Below are 18,624 nucleotides of genomic sequence, written 5' to 3' on the forward strand. Positions count from 1 at the left end.
TCATATTGTACTCCAATGTATGCAATGCATCGATGCATGTCATCTGTGGAGAAATTATCATCAACGTGACATTAATCGCCTGCGTGTTGACTCCAATAATGCATTATTTAGAATTATACACAATTTGCCTAAACACTCTAGCGTACGTGAACATCAAGTCTTGTGCAACATTATAACATTTGATGCATTACTTCGGAAATATATTTTTTCTTTTGTTGGAAGATGCGAAGTATCGTCTAACTCTATTGTTACCTCCCTGATTAGGTCCGATTGCCATCGTATATTAAATTACCGTTTTCATTATAATAATTCTATGTATGCTGTTACCTAGTCTTGATGGCTGCCATGTCATCTGATTATTTTTATCGTTTTGAATACTTTCAATTCTTCTAACTTGTAACACTACCGTACCATTGCATGTAAACTTGTAACAGTAGATAGTCTATTTAGTGCGAGTTTAAACTGACGACATCCAAAGTGGCTATTTGTGATGTTTGTGCATATGCAGTTTGTGTATTATTTCGTTGTTTTGTTTTGGATATGAACAGCTTTGTCGCAAAATAATAATAATAATATCACCGAACGTCTATCAAAAATGTAGGGTACTATAGGCCAGGGTTTCCCAAACGTTTTTGGGCCACGGACCACTAATTTTTCGTAAACAACTTTTTAACTGCAACTAAGGTGCAACAAGTAAGATTTACGATATTGAATAGCAAAAGCTTTCGAAATCATTTAAGTTGTAAAGAACTGCGACAATTATCTTTGACAGGGTAAGTACTGTACAACGTATATGTGTGACTTTTTAATTTCTTGTCATATCGCCAGGACCACCTGTGCAGTCGACGTGGACCACCAATGTTCCGCGGACCACAGTTTGGGAAACCCTGCTATAGGCTACTGTAAACTTCTAAAGCTTGGTAAAGCAGCTCATGGTAAAGATTTTTGTTTTAATGATGCATATTTTTATATGATTCATAGTTCGAGCCCAATATAGACACGGGCATGCTAAACAGCTGCAGTCGGCGTTGCTGAAAATAACCATGCGCGTAAGCACCAATGGAAGGTTTATACTTTTACGTGTATCCCTTGAGAATGTTTCTACATATCAGTTGACTATTAGTACGATTCGTCAATGTGATAACATTGGTGACATGTCAGTCAGTCGCACACGCACGCTTTCTACCTTATTGATATAACCACATTAACGGTGATTTTATTTCTGTAGCAGACAAGCCATTCATTAGTAGAACAAGCATGTTTTCTTTCATTCTCCCCCGGCAATTCAACAGATCACGAAGTTACATTGCTGCATTTCAATTGTAAAAGACTTGTTTGGAATGTTTTCTTTGCCTCTGTTTTTTACAAATTGTTTATGATAATTTAGCCTACGTATAATAATAAGCATTAGTTAGAGCGACATAACTTATTGTTTCAACACAATTTAAGCCTATTATTATTCACCATGCGGTATCACACCAGCGTTTTGTGTTGAAAGCTCACACCTGTTAATACAGCAAATGGTAGTAGGCAGTCCTACAGTACAAGTGAATGAACTGCTTTATTGTTTTTACTGTTTTTGATAAACTTTTTCGTTTACAAATAACCTATATGTTTTTTAAAAGGGCTTTGCATAGGCTTTGTTGTGCATAACAGGACAAGTAGTAAAATACTCTTGGTCTTCATTGAAGTACCGGTAGCTTTTTCGACAAAGCCTAGGCTATTTTACAACAAATTTCCAATCCTTGAGAAGTGCACCAACTATAGCTCCACCATACCTATATCCGATTGTATAGTCATTGTAGAAGACTTCTTAATCGTCTCTCCGGGCACAGTCACAGTTCTGAAATCGACCTTTGACACATCTGACAAAGAAACTTCCACAGGCACCCGGATGTTACCAAATGCATTTTCCAAAAGAACCTGAAAAGCGACAAAGATTTTAAATACGAAGATCTTTGATACATGACGCGATGTTGTATGGGCTGCTGGATTAACCAGCATTGAGGTTTTTATAACTAGGCCGTAGGCGTAAGCATGGCATAAACCAATAAATTGGTTGAATTGTTTTGTTATAAATGTAGCCTATTCAAGAAATTCATCCATTGAATTTAAATGACAGAAAACATTTGATACGGTATCTAAATAATATAATCTCAAGAGAAAGGTAAAAAAAGATATATCTTAACCTCGTATGTGCCACAATCCTCTTCTTGAAAGCTGTCCACAGTCAAGCAAGACACTTTGTCAGTAATTGTTATGGAACGACGGCCGCTGGAGGAAATGATAACACCGTTGAAGCGCCATGTGGCTTTGATTTTGGGAGCACCAGAAAAGGGAACTCTTAGAACCATAGGAACTCCTGGTTAGCAGAATAAAACAGTTTATATATGTTCGGGAAGAAATTCGATTTTTATACCACAGACAGGCAAGCCTAAAGCACAATAGCGTGGGGCATTATAGGCCTACTGTTATACAAATATACTTGACAAATATACTCATCAGAAATCTGAAAATATTTATAGCAAATGCAATCAACTTCAACTTCTTAAACGTAACTAGCTACTGCAACTGACTAAATAACGAGACACAAGTTACGCAGCGATCGAATACTAGCTGATAAAGAAAAACAATAATACAGAAAACAGAGACCCAAACGAAAAACAAACTAAATTACATTTGGGCAGACACAACTCACTGCCAGGGCCGGATTTAGCTAATGGGGGTCCCGGGGCACTTCTAGATCCGGGGCCCTCGTGCAAAAAAATTTTTCGCGCTTACGGCGCGAAGTACCACCTCTACGTCTACAGTAGCATTAATCCAGGACTGGACAGCATTTTGCAGAAACTTCGAAGGCTGAAAGAAAAAAAAAAAAATAGCACAAAATCACATTTTTTTTCATGTAGGGGGGCCCTTCAAAAGTCGAGGGCCCGGTGCACCTGCACCCTCTGCCCTCCCCCCTAAATCCGGGCCTGCTCACTGTCAATGAATTTGCACCACAGAGAAGCATGATTGGCTACATCTAATCTATGTCAAGGAAAATCGATCCACCTCCCACACATAAATCAATTGTTCAAATTTGGATTGTGCTGTTTAATTAGCAAATTAGCAGCGCAAAAGTTCAGAAGGACAGACATCAATAAATCGCCCCTCTGGTAATAGTCTCAATGCAAATGCCACATTTGAATGTAAAATACTGCACAAGTAAATAAATATTGGCATTCATATTTAATTCCTGTTTCCCGTCAGTCATGCTTCCAAATGCCTTTTCTATTTCAGTATCATCGTACCTGGGATAACAAGTTTGAAAAAATGTTTTGAACAAAGGTTTTTACCAAACCTTCACAACTGTGATTACCTGTCCTTAACTCATTCAGAGCTTGAGCACATTTTTCAAATTCCTCTGAATTGATGGCAGGTGGTTCTGAAAAATATAAATTGGCTCAAGAAATACTTTTGCTGGGTTGTTTTATTCGAATTATTGCAACCAGTAGCCTATAAATTGAGTTTTTACAAATAGTAGGCTATCCTTTTGTTGGTGCTTTCCCGATAAGTAGGCTATGCCCAATAGTGGTTGTTCCAATTCTTAATCGGTGTCACGAATTCTAAAGTAAGACAATTATCATACTCGTTACATCAGTGTCGATCGATAATAAAAAAAAACACGGATAGTTCGTTTCTGCGTTGATGTAAAGATCTAGCTTAGTCTTCTATCAAACCATCGCATGATTAGAATATTTCCAACTCCCTGCACTATTAAGTTCAAAATTGCACAATATATGCAGAATTGGTGATAATTTTGTTATAATATTTCTTCAAATAGTGTTTGTGTAAATAGAAACTTCGATTGTTCTAATCAAAAAGACTAAATGTAATTGAATTGGTAGTTATTTCGGGGTAAATATGACGAAACAGAAAAAACTAGCCGGTAACGACCATATTACAATAGATTGGTGGTCAAACATAAAGTACGCGAAAGTACAAAAGGGTTGAGTTGAGAATGTCGTAGCAACAGAGCAGATGTACACTGTACACAAACAGCATAGCATAGATTGAGCTATAGAAAATTTCAGTTTAGTTCAGCAGGCCGTAACCCGAGGAAGGGCCCTAGGCATTTCTCTCTATGGCAGCTGACAATTCATAATTAGGCTATGAGAGAAATCAGGGGACAGTACATTCGAGAAGGCGCCACTGCGTAATCGACGATTTGTGATAAGACTTCCTTCCTTTAGCCTTTACCTCAAAAAGCAGGACTTACAATGCTATAACATGTTGAGTAAGTCGTGTACGTAGCTATAATAGCATCTGAACTGTAAGCCAAACGCTAGCCTCATCTTGGCAGCAAACATGATTGCCATCTTGGCGGTTTTAATGCCAACTTTTAGGAATTTTTTTGATAGATTTTCCGGTTAAAAAATGGCACGACCGCAACACTTTAGGCTAGTGGTTCTTAATCTTTTTTGTATGTTTTACCTTTTAAATAAAGATGAATATAAGATTTACCACCAATATATAAAATGGTGCTCATTTATTAAAAAACGAAAGTAACAAATTACATCAATTATATTCAATGCGACGGCGGCCCTTGCTTTATGGCAACGAGTTGTTCAATGTCTGGTAAAATACTAGATAATGCACAACAAATATCGGATTCAACATGAAGTTGGTTTCGTGCTTTAGATTTGATAGTAAGCTATGCAGAGAAGCCGCATTCGCATACGTAAGTTGAAGAAAACGTAAGGAAAATATTCAGAGCTTGAGTACTTATCCTTGGATAGCAATTTTATATTTTAACCCAAAATTTTTCTAGGTTGCAAGAGTCAAACTTTTGCAAAAGAATCGTTTGTTAATTCTATAAATTTTTTTTTGGATTGCTTCAGGAACGTCTTTCACTTTACATACAAAAAGATTTCTCGCTACTTTCATCAAAATGCTGCCAGTATTTATCTGGGGAAAATATCGTTCAAACTCCTCCTGCAAGTTTTGGAGATAGCTGATGATGTCATCCTTCAAGTTTTGATTGAGATCATCTCCAGTTATCTGCGTCAAGCGGTGAAATGATATCTACAATACCAATACCTAAAGCCGGCACAATTTTTCTGTCCCATCAACTGATGTGGATATTTTGATTGATAGCTCATACCCCCCAAAACGAGGAAGTTTACACACAGGGGTAAATTTACCCCAGTTTAAGAAATGCTGCTTTAGGCTATGGTATAGTAGGCCTAATCATGCTATTGACAAAATCAGCCCAAAATGCAATACTATGAAAAGCATCATCAAGATTCGGGCAAAGTTGCTTTTTAAACCTACTGTTTTGTAAATAGGCTACTTCACATTGATAAAATAGAGTTTTTAAAACTAGTTACAATGTAAACAATTAAATAACGCTAATGTAAACAATTAAATAACGCAAAAATATGTCAAAACGCCAAATAGCTTGCTAAAACCATTGAAAAAACGCTCAAATTCTCAAGTTTGGCGTTAAAACAGCCAAGATGACAATCCTGTTTGCTGCCAAGATGAGGCTTTGCGTTTGGTTTCCAGTTCAAATGCTATTATAGCTACAATTTGGGTAGAGAGGTAACTTTGTTAAACCATAAACAGACATAACTCAGCAACAACACTAGGCCTACATGTAATATTATAAAAACAAAAACAATCAGCTAACGTTTTCGGCTAGTCATTCAGCCCTTTTCAAGCCTATAAGAAAAATATTTTTAGAAGAAATACTAAAGAATAATACACTATCACATCAAAAATATGGTCAAATCTAAACGTTTGAGAAACTTGCTCCACTAGCTCACACAAAATGACAACTGATTTGCTGTGAAAACTAGTGCTCCCCAAACGCTCATGCGCTGAAAGCCGGTGGAACTTCTTAGAAAATCAATTTACCACGAAGTTCTTGGAAGATACATTGAACAAAAGCAGTAGGCTATATCAAACACATGACGCTTATACATATGAAAGCTACAAGTAGAGACGTCAAAAAACACGCTGTTATTAAAGTCAAAGTGTGCCGACAGCTTTAAATAAAAATAAGAAAGAGTAAGTTCGCTTCGCTACAAACTTCAAACACACAATGGACAAAAATTACCACGAAACCAGAACACACAAAAGCATCGGCCCCCACGCTTCTCCAATCGGCAAAAGCATGTTGACTATACACCTCGAGGCACCAGAAAGACCAACGTTTATCTAAGTCAGGGGTTTTCAACCTTTTTGCACTGCGACTCTCTCAGAGCAATCAACGTAGCCTCACGACCTCCCCCATTCCTCCATGGAAACATTTAACAAAGCATAAAGAATGAAAGATATAACCAAATTTGATGCATGCCGACATCGAGTTATTGCATGTCTCATTTCGCTGTTTTATATTGCAAACTTCTGAAACAAAATATTTTTCGCGATGTTATGACTGCATTTATTACATTTTCTCAGATTGTATTATTTTCATTTACAATCAAGCTTGGCTAGATTATGGTGAAAAATGACTAATGAATGAAACCTACATGTTTACAAGCTGAATTTATTGCAATTTTTCATGAATTTAGTGAAATCAGCTTTAATGAGATGGTTAGTGCTGCATCTTTTTAACAAGCTTGTCTAGTGACGTTTGGTGGCTTAAACCGTTGGGAAAGCAGCTTAAAAATATGCTGCAGCAAGGTAGTAGGCACAAAGGGCGTAACCGTCGGGCGAAGCCCGAAGGCGTGTTGCCGAAGGCAACACTTCCAGCGGGGGTCTGGGGGGCCTCCCCCAGAAAGAAAAACACTTCCAATTTGGTGCGCTCTGAGAGCATTTCCAAAACAAATCAAAAATAAAAATCTGTCAAATTGTGCTTCGCCTATGTCGTGATCATACATCCATTTAATGTTTAGAAGTCATGAACAATCTTAATTTTAACGTTGCAGGACCAAAATCCTGTGTTAGACATGGAATAATAGTTGTCTAAATGTTTAATTCATCATGAATGTTCATTCTCTGATATTCAGTTAGGCCTACACTACAAAAACTAACACTTAAGCCTAAACATTACAACCGCAAACAATTTGTAGAAAAAGCTGGATAAGTTTGCCTCCTGCGTATAGAAGCTTAACGAACTAAATATTGCATCCGCACCTGAACGTTCATTGGCGAAGTAACGTTATATCAACGCTGTAAAAGGGGCAAAAGCATGACTATGAAAGCTAGTAGGCTAAAGTACATGGCGAGGAGACATCAAAAAACAGCAACAAGCTTTTTGGCATTATGATGCTGTGCTGTGTACCGTGACGAGAGACCATTCTGACGAGTTAGTCTAGTCGCTCTAGCAAATGTACGCATTGACGTCACTGGGAAAGCAAGTCTAACCATAACACATCTGATTGGCTAAGCAGCTGGTGACGTTTTGCAAAACGAGTGAGGATTGGATAAAACGAAGGCGTTTTTAGACATTTTTTATCCTGGGAAAGCAAGTTTGATAGTTGCTTCCCTGGAGCTTCAGTGGTTGTTTCTGACAGAAACGTTTGCGTCAATTGGCATTTATAGGCAAGACATGCGGTTTGGTGAGGACTTAGACTAGTCACAAGCGTTACGAGTAATTCTAGTCACGAATACAGTAATTTTCAAGTTAAAATAGACGTGATAAAAATAATAAGAAGTTAAACCTAGAATTCAGTCATTATATTTTGCATAGTTTTTGCTAAGGTAAGCACTGCTTTCCTTGCTTTCTCTCACCGATCGTCACTGAGCTTGTCTATACGTGGAACTGCTGCTGAAAACATACTGAAATTTTTCAATACCTTCAGAAACGATAGGCCTACTGACAAACCCACATTTGACATAGGATTTAAAATAGCTTTGCTTTTTTGCCATAGCGTCGCTACTGGTTAACGTTAGTCTGCACGAAGCAACGTACAAGAACTATACAAGAAATATAAAATGATTTTGTATTTTTAAAGCCTTTGCAACGTTTCAAAGCTTAAATAGATTAACCTTAGGTCGAGGAATGGTTGGTTGCGAAAAAAAACAGTTTTTAATCTTTCCAACAAACAGAATTTAAAATGATGCATTGGATTTTCAGGCGTCCTGCGACCCCCATAGGAGTAGCGACCCTAGGTTGAAAACCACTGGTCTAAGTTTAAGTCAGATGCTCCCCTCAAACAATGCACATTACCAGTAATTTTTAACTCGAAGGGAACTTCTACATTTCCTTTCTTTGTTTTGAAGACAATTTTTCCTTCATCGGATTTTTCCGTTTTTAGAACAACCAGTGAATGTTCCGCTCCAGTTTGCTTGATGTCAATTCGTTTGCCATCATGACGTAAAGGAGATCCGTTCTTCAGAAAACAAGATAAAATTAGTTACTTTGTGAAAATTTAGTAATTAATTGATTGATTTTCAGACTGAGAACACATTTTTTGCACTTTAATCCTAACAAGTTTCGGATGTCTGCAGAGGCTTTGAACTCCTGTCACAGACTCCATCACCGAAGTGCACACTATGGGAATTTTTGTATTTGACATTTTCTTACCATCAAACCGATCTGTTTATATGGTTTTACTTAGGGATGTTGGAAATCTACCTTGATACAAGTGTTCAGTTCAGTTTGTTTTATTGTTGATCGTCTCATCGAAAAGCAATATATGCCAAACATAGCAGTAGACGTCTAGAAAAAGGTGGAAGAGACAAACTCGAATGTTATCACATGCTTGATACCAAAATGGGACAATCAGTTCAATTATGGAACGGTCGCAAGACCTTATCAGTGTGCAGCCCACCAATTGCTCACGCCAACCTAGCTATCCTAGCTCTATTCTGAAATTATTTGCTTTACTGAAGTAGGCTAGGTATCTAGTAGTCCCTCTAGTAGAAAATCAAAAAGGTGCAATTTTAAGTAACAATTGCGAAAATCTTCTGTATTTACGAGATACTTCCCTGTACAAAATATCAAAATGATGAGTAAATTGATTAAACCCTCTTTGTGTGTCTGCGATCTCTTTGAAGTGAACAAATATTAACGGTAGAGCTTCGGTAAAGAGTTGGTCATGTTGAACCATAGGCATACAAAGCTGAGCAACGTTATCAAGTTTAACATCTTCAAGTTTATTACATTCACAGAAATGTAAATATTTTTATCACGTATTGTTTTACTCGACTCCCCACTTCCTAGCCCAGAATTTCAATAAGCCAAACGGAAACTTCTATAAATGAAGACTGACAAAATCAAAAAAACACAAAACTACAGAAATGGAAGAAACTATTCTTCGTTTTAATTTTTGAACCATAGGCATAAGAAGCCGAGCAACGTAATCGAGTTTATCATAATTATTCAAGTCTATTACATTTACAGAAACACAAAACTGCGCAACAAATTAAATATTGAATGTTTTCGACATCACAAGATGTCCTCTTCTAGAATAACATATATACAACTTAACTACATCTGAAAAAAATACAATGGTTTATTAAATCTATAAACAGGAAAATACAAAAACTGCACAGTACTTCTGAGTAGCCCAAACTCAACGATATGGGCTCTACGAGAATCATAGGTAACTGCATCAAAAGGTGTTGAACAGATCACATGATGTGGTAGAAAGGCAAGATGCAAAAAAAATAATTTTAAAGTACAGACAGCAAGAAAGATGAGCCGCAAGCATACAATTATGACGTTAAAACCTATTGCGTCATCTGAGGAAAAATGCAAAGAAGGCGCAAAAATATAATTTTTAGAAATATTCATTCAAACAGTCGCCAAAAATTGACAAAATCTGAAAACTTCTGCAAAACGTGACAAATCAGTCCGCATCTCTAGGTAGCCATGTTCTACCACATCATGTGATCTGTTCAACACCTTTTGATGCAGGTACGTATGATTCTGGTAGAACCTATATCGTTGAGTTTGAGCTAGTCAGAAGTACTGTGCAGTTTTGTATTTTCCTGTATGTAGATTTAATAAACCATTGTATTTTATTCAGAAGTAGTTAAGTTGTATATATGTTATTCTAGAAGAGGACATCTTGTGAGGTCGAAAACGTTCGATGTTTAATTTGTTGCGCAGTTTTGTGTTTCTGTAAATGTACTAAACTTGAATAATTATGTTAAACTCGATTACGTTGCTCGGCTTCCTATGCCTATGGTTCAAAAATTAAAACGAAGAATAGTTTCTTCCATTTCTGTATTTAGTGTTTTTTTAATTTTGTCAGTCTTCATTTATAGAAGTTTCCGTTTGGCTTATTAAAATTCAGGGCTAGGGAGTGGGGAGTCGGATAAAAAATACGCCCCCGACTCTTCGGTTTATAACTGGCCGATTTTGGCTACAGTGTTGCGAGCTTTTTTAATTTTTGACCGCGACTTTTACAAAAATTGATATCACTTCTATTTTCTGGAAAAATGTTGGAGTGCAAAACAGGAAAAAAAAATTGCAAACAAATATTTCATTGTTCATCATTTTGCATCAAGTCGGAGTCGGCCTTCTTTAACCATTCCGACTCCGGACACGCCCAAATCTCTCCGAATCCAACTCCAAAACCCTGTTAAAAATGATCCGGGTAGATAATTTGTTTATTATCACGTACCTATAATAGTGATGCAAGCCGCACCGCGCCGCTTGCCGCGTAAACTTTCATGAAATTAAACTTTCGTAAACGTGAACTTTCAAGAAATTAAACTTTCGTAAACGTAAACTTTCAACTTTTCAAGAAAATCAGTTATGAAACTTCAAATTTAAGTTGGAAACACGGATCAGTTTTTTTTTCTTTTGGAAACCCTAAGCTGGAAAGCTATGCAAATGCAAATTGCAAATGGCTTGCAGTTGACAGGGTTTTAGGCAGTGCTGTATTCGTAGGGTATACGGTGGTATGCGCAGTATACTCTCTGCTTTTTCGAGCAATTATAGTATACCCTCTGGTTTTCCAAATAGAGTACCTATGCCATCCTTAGGCTACTGACTCTTGACAACTGCTAATGAACTACTTAATTTGAGGACCTATGGCAGAGGTCGGCAACCTTTAGCATTAAAAGAGCCAATGTTCCCAAGTTTCTTCAAATTAAGACATATTCGGAGCCATAACATGTAACTGTCGAGTTGGCCACTAAAACCAAAGGTAATTATAGCCTACACTTCATGTAGAATTTCTTTCAATTTTTGCTTTGTACATGCAAATATTCTAGAATTTCAACAAACAAAGCCTGACTATTAAACACAACACTTTTTAGTAGGCTACCTACGGGCACAGTATTGGGTGAAAACATACATTTTCAAATAATCATTTATTTCACCCAGCTAATGCGATATTTGCTCCTGAATTTCACTGCACAGCACATCTACATTAGCTTGATAAGATGACACTTTGAGTTTCATCTGAGACTGCAAGCTCTCATCTGTTAGGCGTGAGCGTTGTTCATTTTTTAAGTAGCCTAATTCATGAACGAAAAACTTTGTTCGCATAAACATGTTGATCCAAATATCGACAGAACTCCAAATGCATATTTTTTCATGTTCATGTAAGAGTCAGGTATGGCATTCCACGTATCGAACACGAGCTTGTCTGGTTTTTGAAGCTTTTCAAGGTCACTCCATTTGTGGTTGTGACAAAGCGTGGCCTTCTGGCGAGCAAGATCTTCAAGGTCAGCTCTCAAGCTTCGGAACTTAGATACCCACACATCCTTGTCAGCTATGTCGGCCAGTTCAAGTTCAAGACTAGATTGACTTACAGCTGTGAATGCAGTCATATTCAGCAGTAATGGATCGATTTCCAGAGGGGTAATAGGGAAGGATAACGTGTCTTTTTCCTTCCTAAAATTACAGAATCGTTGTTGAAACACAGTTTGCATATCGATGATAGTTTGCTGAAAGTAAGCAAAATTTAACTGGTTGTGTGCTTCTTTGAACTCTTTTAGAAAGGGAAAGTGAAGTAGTGTACCTCTTTGTAAATCTCTGGCAAACACTGTCATCTTGCGCTCAAAACCCAAAACCTTCTCCAGCATCTGCAGGGTTGTGCTACCTTTTCCTTGCAAGGTTTTGCTCAACGTGTTGAGGTGCAATGTCAAAAAAAAACGTACTAAACGGATTTGTAGGCCTAAGTCATAATTTTCAACAAAACTAGTTTAAACTATAGCCTAGAGCAGTTATTAATTTACAACAGAATTTTTTTGTATTGCCCAAGCTCGCAGTGTTTAAAGTCACGGGAGCCAGAGCAGAGGGCTGAAAGAGCCGCATGTGGCTCCGGAGCCGCAGGTTGCCGACCTCTGACCTATGGTATACGGGTGTACAATGGTAGCCTACATGGGTGTACCATGAACCCGTTCGGAGAGTTTTATCATTCAATTAATTCATTCAGAGCATTGTTAGCAGAATGAAAATGAGACTCTGTGCTAATGGCGACACTAACAATGGTCAGCTACTGGTTGATATTGCTAACTTTGCAACCTGAAAAAACTTTGCGTCATGGAGAAGCAGAGGTGAGAATAATTTGTAGACGCTTTGACATTAATGAAATACAGTCAATCCAAGGGTTAAGAGACTTTAGTGAAAAAGTTGAAAATGTGCCCAATAATTTAAAGCCTCTCTTGACAGCTATTTCAACTTTCCTTGTTCTACAGCAGAATGTGAACGTGGTTTCAGTTTATTGAACGATATTGTCACAGGTTTAAGAGCATCTTTGCTTATTGATAATGTGGGCTGTTCGATGTACATTAAACTTAATTGCAATGGACCACCTGTGGCTCAATTTACTGCTAAAAATGTGTAAGATCCTGGCTGCCAAACCACCGATCAGCTAAGGATACTAAACCCCAAATTTGTAAACAGGATAAAGATGTAGATTCCTTTCGGCAGGCTGTTTGGATGTAGGCCTATTCATAAAAAATAAACAATTTTGTACCTCTCGTCCAATTTTGATAATTCATGTTATGGTAGAATAAAGATTAGTATTTTGCAAGTTGTGTATTTATCATTTTATCAAATCTGAGACAGTATACCCTGTGCTTTTTTTACGAATACAGCACTGGTTTTGGGGCTGGCTTGTCAGGGAAGCTGTACGAATGTTTTTGGTTAATAGCCTAGCTGATAAGCTCAGCTCCCAGTTACCAGGCTATAGGCCTAGCGCAACTACCGCGTTAGTTACTATAACAGTTAGCCCAGTGAGTTCAGGCTATAAGTTTTACTCTTGTGTGTGTAGTTCATATAGCCACTGACATTAAAATTGCATTATTGCTTACAAAAAGTGTTCAAAAGTCCTGATACTGGATTCAGGAACATTTTATTTTTCTTAGTTTGTATTATGTCTTAGAACTTAGATGCATTGCTGATAAGAGAATATGATCTGGTTAGCCTAGCCAATTAGTGCACAACTGTACTGGTACCGTAGGTTACCAGTTATATGGCATGGGTGCTTTTTGCTACAATTGACTTTCTAAAAAATAACGTGTTAAAATATTTTTTGAAAATTTTGTAATTTGCGGTGCGGTGCAGTGTCAAAGTTCCAGATAAATTGCGGTGGGCGGTGGGCGGTGCGCGGATAGATGAGTCAGTTGCGGTGCGGTGTGGGGATAAAAATTTTGGGTTCGCTGCATCTCTAATCTATAATACACAAAAAAAATGACCTAACCTTTATATTTTTATTACTAATACTAAAGTTTTTAAGAAATATGAGGACAGCTGCTATTAGCTTGAGATAACCAACAAGATCAAGTGGAAAAACTGAGGTGTTCATTTTATTCCAATAACGAAACGAATGAAAAGTTCTATGTGAGTTATTTACTTTGACCAATTCATAAAATCACAACAAACGACAAGAATGAGACGAAAAAGATTAAATTCAAAACTGCTGCAGTTTGGAAAACAAGAAAAAACTAGAGATTTTAGGTCAAGGGGATGCAAAAAGGGTTTCCTTTTTATCTTATTTAAAAAACATTGCAATTTTTATAGCTTTTAAAGCTTATAAGAAGTGAGGTTAGTTTTACAGTAATTTAAAGTTTTTCGTTGAAAAAAAGTTCGTAGCAAGACATACAAAAATCTTAAATTAAGTATTGCTCTTTGTAATGTGGCCGTAAAAGCGAAGCTTTGAGTCCCGTAATGTGACACCCCTAGACAAATCGAACTGTAGCAAAGAATATATCTCCATACGATAAGTAAGTATTTCAATACTGTATATGCACATTTTTCTATTTCATGATTGAAAAGTTAAAGTTATTTTCCAAGATACGATTTTTCAAGACAAGATAAATTAATTATTAATCTATGGGATGGTAGCAGATTTAGAAAAATATGTAAGGAAAAATTGTTTCAAATAGGCAAGAATGTTGAGAGAATGAACAACGTACAAATTGAAGTTTGAGGAAGCTGAATTAATTGTAGGGTGCTTGAAAGGCTTTCCCCTAAAAATTTGACAAATTTTGTGCTGTTTTTACTTTTTTTTTTGCGTATTCTGTGGCTAAATAATGACAGCCTACTTGTTTAAGACGCACACTTTGTGCTTGATCATATTTATCTAATTAAAACCAGATTTATGAAGAAGTCAAAAGTAATAGGTAAAAATTTAAGTTACGTTTAAACAACTATTTTAATAAACATATGATTTTTTTTCGACAAAGTTTTAAGGAGCCTTAATTTTAATTAGGTGGGTGCTGTTGACTTCAGAGGCATGACCTATCTGTTTATTTTGCGTATTTTTTTCTTGTAAAGCTGTTATTTTTTTGCTTGCTATTTTTCTCGATGAATTTGCAAAATAAAGAACATAAAGTTTCGTCTGGTTTTCATGATTCTCACGTGGCAGCGAAATTTCAAAATTCCTTTTGAGCTGACCCTTCCATACAATATACGAGGCATATTTCACCTCATGTCTCTGTTAACACAGAAATATGTTAAATTTAATTGGTAACTTAATCTGAATGAGTGAACGATGTTTCTACTGGCACTACTGCATTTTTTATCAACTTATAAGTAACACACAATCACATTTCTAACCTTTTGATGATAATTTTAAAATACGAGTTCCCTACGCCTATTCTAGATTAACTAAAGCGTTTTGATCAATCGAAGCAAGCAAGAAAAGTTTGCAAATACGGAGAAATTTGTCGTGTCTTTCACATATTTTGAAAGCGAATATTTTCATGTATACTTTGCTTAAAAGTTGTGATTTTTGAAATGTTGCACTGTTCGTTGGACGGGAAGGTTGGTTACTCTTGTCATGTAGCGAAAGTTAGAAACACTTACTTGAAGCCATTCTCCAGTGTAGCTGTCATCTGGCAATTCACAGGAAAATGTTGCTTTACCACCTTTAGCGACTACAATCTCTGACATTTTGAACAAATCTTTAAAAAATATAGACACCACCATTATGCATAATGTTTTTGCTGACGCTGTGTTCTTGATTTCACTGATTTTAGCACTAACACACTTTGAATTTCTAAGATTTGCTGCATGATCTTGTGCTGTTTAACACTTGTACTAATAACAATCTTCATGAAAAAAATGCATTTTGTAATAAATTACAGGAATATTTTTAGACTGCAATTTTTGCTTCAACTTTGAATGGCCTACACCAACAGCTTGTTTGCTACTCTATTTCATGCAGGCGTTCTAGAAATGTTATTCTACAAGAAATATGTAACCCTCTAAAGGAATATTTATGTAACTCCTTAAGAAATATTAGTTCAATTTTGATAACAAACTGTTTTTGCAAAACATTTTTCACGCCTCCTCGATTAAATTTTGCTTAATGTTTGTTTTAGTATATTCAATTTAAGCTACATTAAATTGAATAAATAAATGGACTTAGTTTGGCCTATTATTTAAAGCGCTCTGACATGTCACTGGATAAATTAGGCCTGATTTTGTAAACAGCGATAAAAATTATTTGAGCCAATCCAAAGTTACACTTGTGCACTCAGAAGACAGTAAAATAAAATGAGAAATTTAAATAACGCAAACCTGTTCTAAACTTCCTTGAAATATCTTGAATGTATCTCTGGCAATAGAAAACCTGTTGCTCTGCAACAGGCGGTGGCAAATACTGCTGACTATATAAGGATGGCTCTTTCTTTATCTCAAGGGATTAATTATTTAAATTTACTAACAGCTCTCTTTGCTAAAGTAGTTGAGTAACGTTAAATATTATAAAGTGTACCAAAGCCTACCTAAAATGCAGTATGTGTTATTAAAAACAGTTTTTGTTGATTAATATGTTTAATAAAAGTTTGCCTTATAAAATTTCTATGGCTACTTTCCGTTGAAATTGAACATGTATGGTGAAATTTAATATGTCGAACGTCGCATTCGAGGCCTTCCTTACAGTCAAACCTCACATCTGGCAATAACTTATCATGACTCAGTGATTTGCTGAAATCTATTTTTAACTCTTCCGATAGCTGACTACAAACGAAGAAGCGTCATGCTCAACTAACGATGGTTTAGTCGCAAAGGGGTTCTTACCCGCCGGTAGCTTAGTTAGGTCTACTGATTCAGCGCATGAGCTTGAGCACAAAGAAATTGCACCGGCAAGCAGCGCTGGTTTGGCACTAGGAGTGTGTGCTTGGGCAATGCATTGGACACCTCTCAATGCAGCGGCACCTAGTGAATGGAATAATTTACACTTTGACAATCTTGGTACCGGTAACCTTTTCAATCATTCAATCATTTTATTTTTTGTCATTAACGTGTCTGGAACGAAAACGATACTAACTACAAAAATCGATATAGACCTACCAGCACGATAATGAACGGGAAAAGGTGGCAAAACCATGAAAAGTTTAAAACGTACCTGAATGGAAAATCATGTAGGCTAGTAGGCTATATGTCAGTAGTTAGCACGGCTACAAAACCCAAAAAAACAAATAGCAAAAAAATAAAACAAAAACAGAGAGAAGCACACATGTAATAATGAATGACAGCCTAATGAAAAGTGTTGTGGATTGAATTTGCTATCTCCAATATTGATATAAGCAGTCATAATAATAATAATAGGATGGAGAAAGAAAACCGGACATAAAAGAAACCCATCCCCAGGTAAAAGCCCGTTTCGATGTGGCCCAGGAGAGCAGGTGTTGAGCTCTTTCTATGGTCAAACTGCACATCACACAGTAGTCTACGACGATTGAGGTTTGAGATCCAATTTAAGTTATTGTTTCTTGTCCGGGTGGGTGATGGAATGGATGAGCTGGTAGATGATGATGTCCTGATAGTGTTGATGAAGCTCTCATCCCCCTTTGCGACGTGTCGTGCTGATTATGGAGTGTTGCGTTTACTGTTAATATCTACAAACATAAAAGTACAGCACAAGCAGTGGACATTATTGTTAAGTAGGCCTAATCTTTTGTAAATAATTTCGGATTTCAACTAAAATCTTTACAAGAATACAAGAAAGCCTTTCTACATTGTCTTTCTATTGCGTATCCGTTTTGCTTAAATGTTGTTTTAGTTTGTGAACAAAAAATGACTTTGTATCAGTCTTTCTAATTGAAGAAGGAAATTCGTTCCATGTTTTCGCACCTGTGACTTCTATTGAATGCTGAGTAAGCGTTTTTGAGAAGTATGGAATGTTTTGAGAATCATTATCATGGTTTCCTGTACTGTAGACAGGCTGTGAACCTCTTTGACATAATTATTTAAAAAGGTTGGAGAAGCATTCTGGCAGTAAATTGTTGTGAAATTTAAGCACGAAAACACTAATTTCCAGTTTGAACAATTGCTCAATTGATATCGGGATCTTGCTACAACTATCATTGTTTGGACTATCAACTATCAACTGGACCTGTGTTAGTTGTTCAAAGCTTCTAAAAGTATGCACAACTGCCAGAATTTACCTTTCAGAGATTTTTTTAGTTCGAGAATAAAGATTCAAATCAAACCAACTAAGCAACTATCTTGAGCCATAGGTGTGGGGAAAAGTGAGGCTTTGAAGGTGCGAACAAATTCTTGCACAAATATAATGAATTGTGCACATTATATTTTTTGCGATAAATCATGGGCCACCCAATTAAAACTTTCCCACTGCTCTAATAGTCTGATTGGCCTACATAAATGTATTTTATCAAATATTTTTCCACATACTACTTTTTCTTGAGACTGGACTCTGTAATAAAGATTAAGATAAAAATCTCTAAACATCACAACAGGACTCAAAAAGTGCCATCACACATATTGTAGGCAACAGCTGCTTTGAGTTTGTAAGGGGCCTATGCATTCTGCCAGTATCTGTCAAATAATGAGAAAGCGCATAGGTTGGGCCTACAGGTATATTTCAATGCAAAAAAAGGAATTAAAAACATTTCAAATCAATAAGACAATATAGGTAGGTGCGGGACCCGTGGGACAGATTTTTTTATTTGTTAATAGCGACTCCAACATAAATGCTACGTCGTCCATTTTTTCATAGTTTGTAGATCCACAGACTTACAAGCTATGATGTAAAAATTATTGAAATGTTATAATTAGTTATTGAGTTATTCAACATTTTATCAATGTTGTTGGTTGTCCCATGGGTCCCATACCTATGGGACCGATGGGACAGTGTTATGGAACCGATGGGACATATCTAAAATTGCACAAAAGAAGTACAAAAAATGATTTTATGAACTGAAATTGGTTATTTACATTAAAAGTGAAAAATCAACATGAAAAGTCAAGTTCCTTTGTCA

At 36.5% G+C, this 18,624-nt stretch overlaps 1 protein-coding gene across 1 annotated transcript in view; it reads right to left on the minus strand.

Moving 5' to 3' along the window:
* LOC145769851 (twitchin-like) overlaps positions 1-15,297 on the minus strand; it is a 167,025-nt gene extending 151,728 nt beyond the window's left edge. The window contains exons 1-5 of the mRNA XM_082581397.1: positions 15,203-15,297; positions 8,159-8,321; positions 3,359-3,424; positions 2,190-2,362; positions 1,779-1,923 (exon numbers count right to left, since the gene is read on the minus strand). Of these exons, the coding sequence (XP_082437523.1) occupies positions 1,779-1,923; positions 2,190-2,362; positions 3,359-3,424; positions 8,159-8,321; positions 15,203-15,289 (634 nt within the window). The 5' untranslated portion in view covers positions 15,290-15,297. The remainder of the gene's footprint in view (positions 1-1,778; positions 1,924-2,189; positions 2,363-3,358; positions 3,425-8,158; positions 8,322-15,202) is intronic.
* Between the last annotated feature and the right edge of the window lie 3,327 nt (positions 15,298-18,624).

This window comes from Aplidium turbinatum, chromosome 5 (assembly GCF_918807975.1).
Source record: "Aplidium turbinatum chromosome 5, kaAplTurb1.1, whole genome shotgun sequence".
Classification (NCBI taxonomy): Eukaryota; Metazoa; Chordata; class Ascidiacea; order Aplousobranchia; family Polyclinidae; genus Aplidium; species Aplidium turbinatum.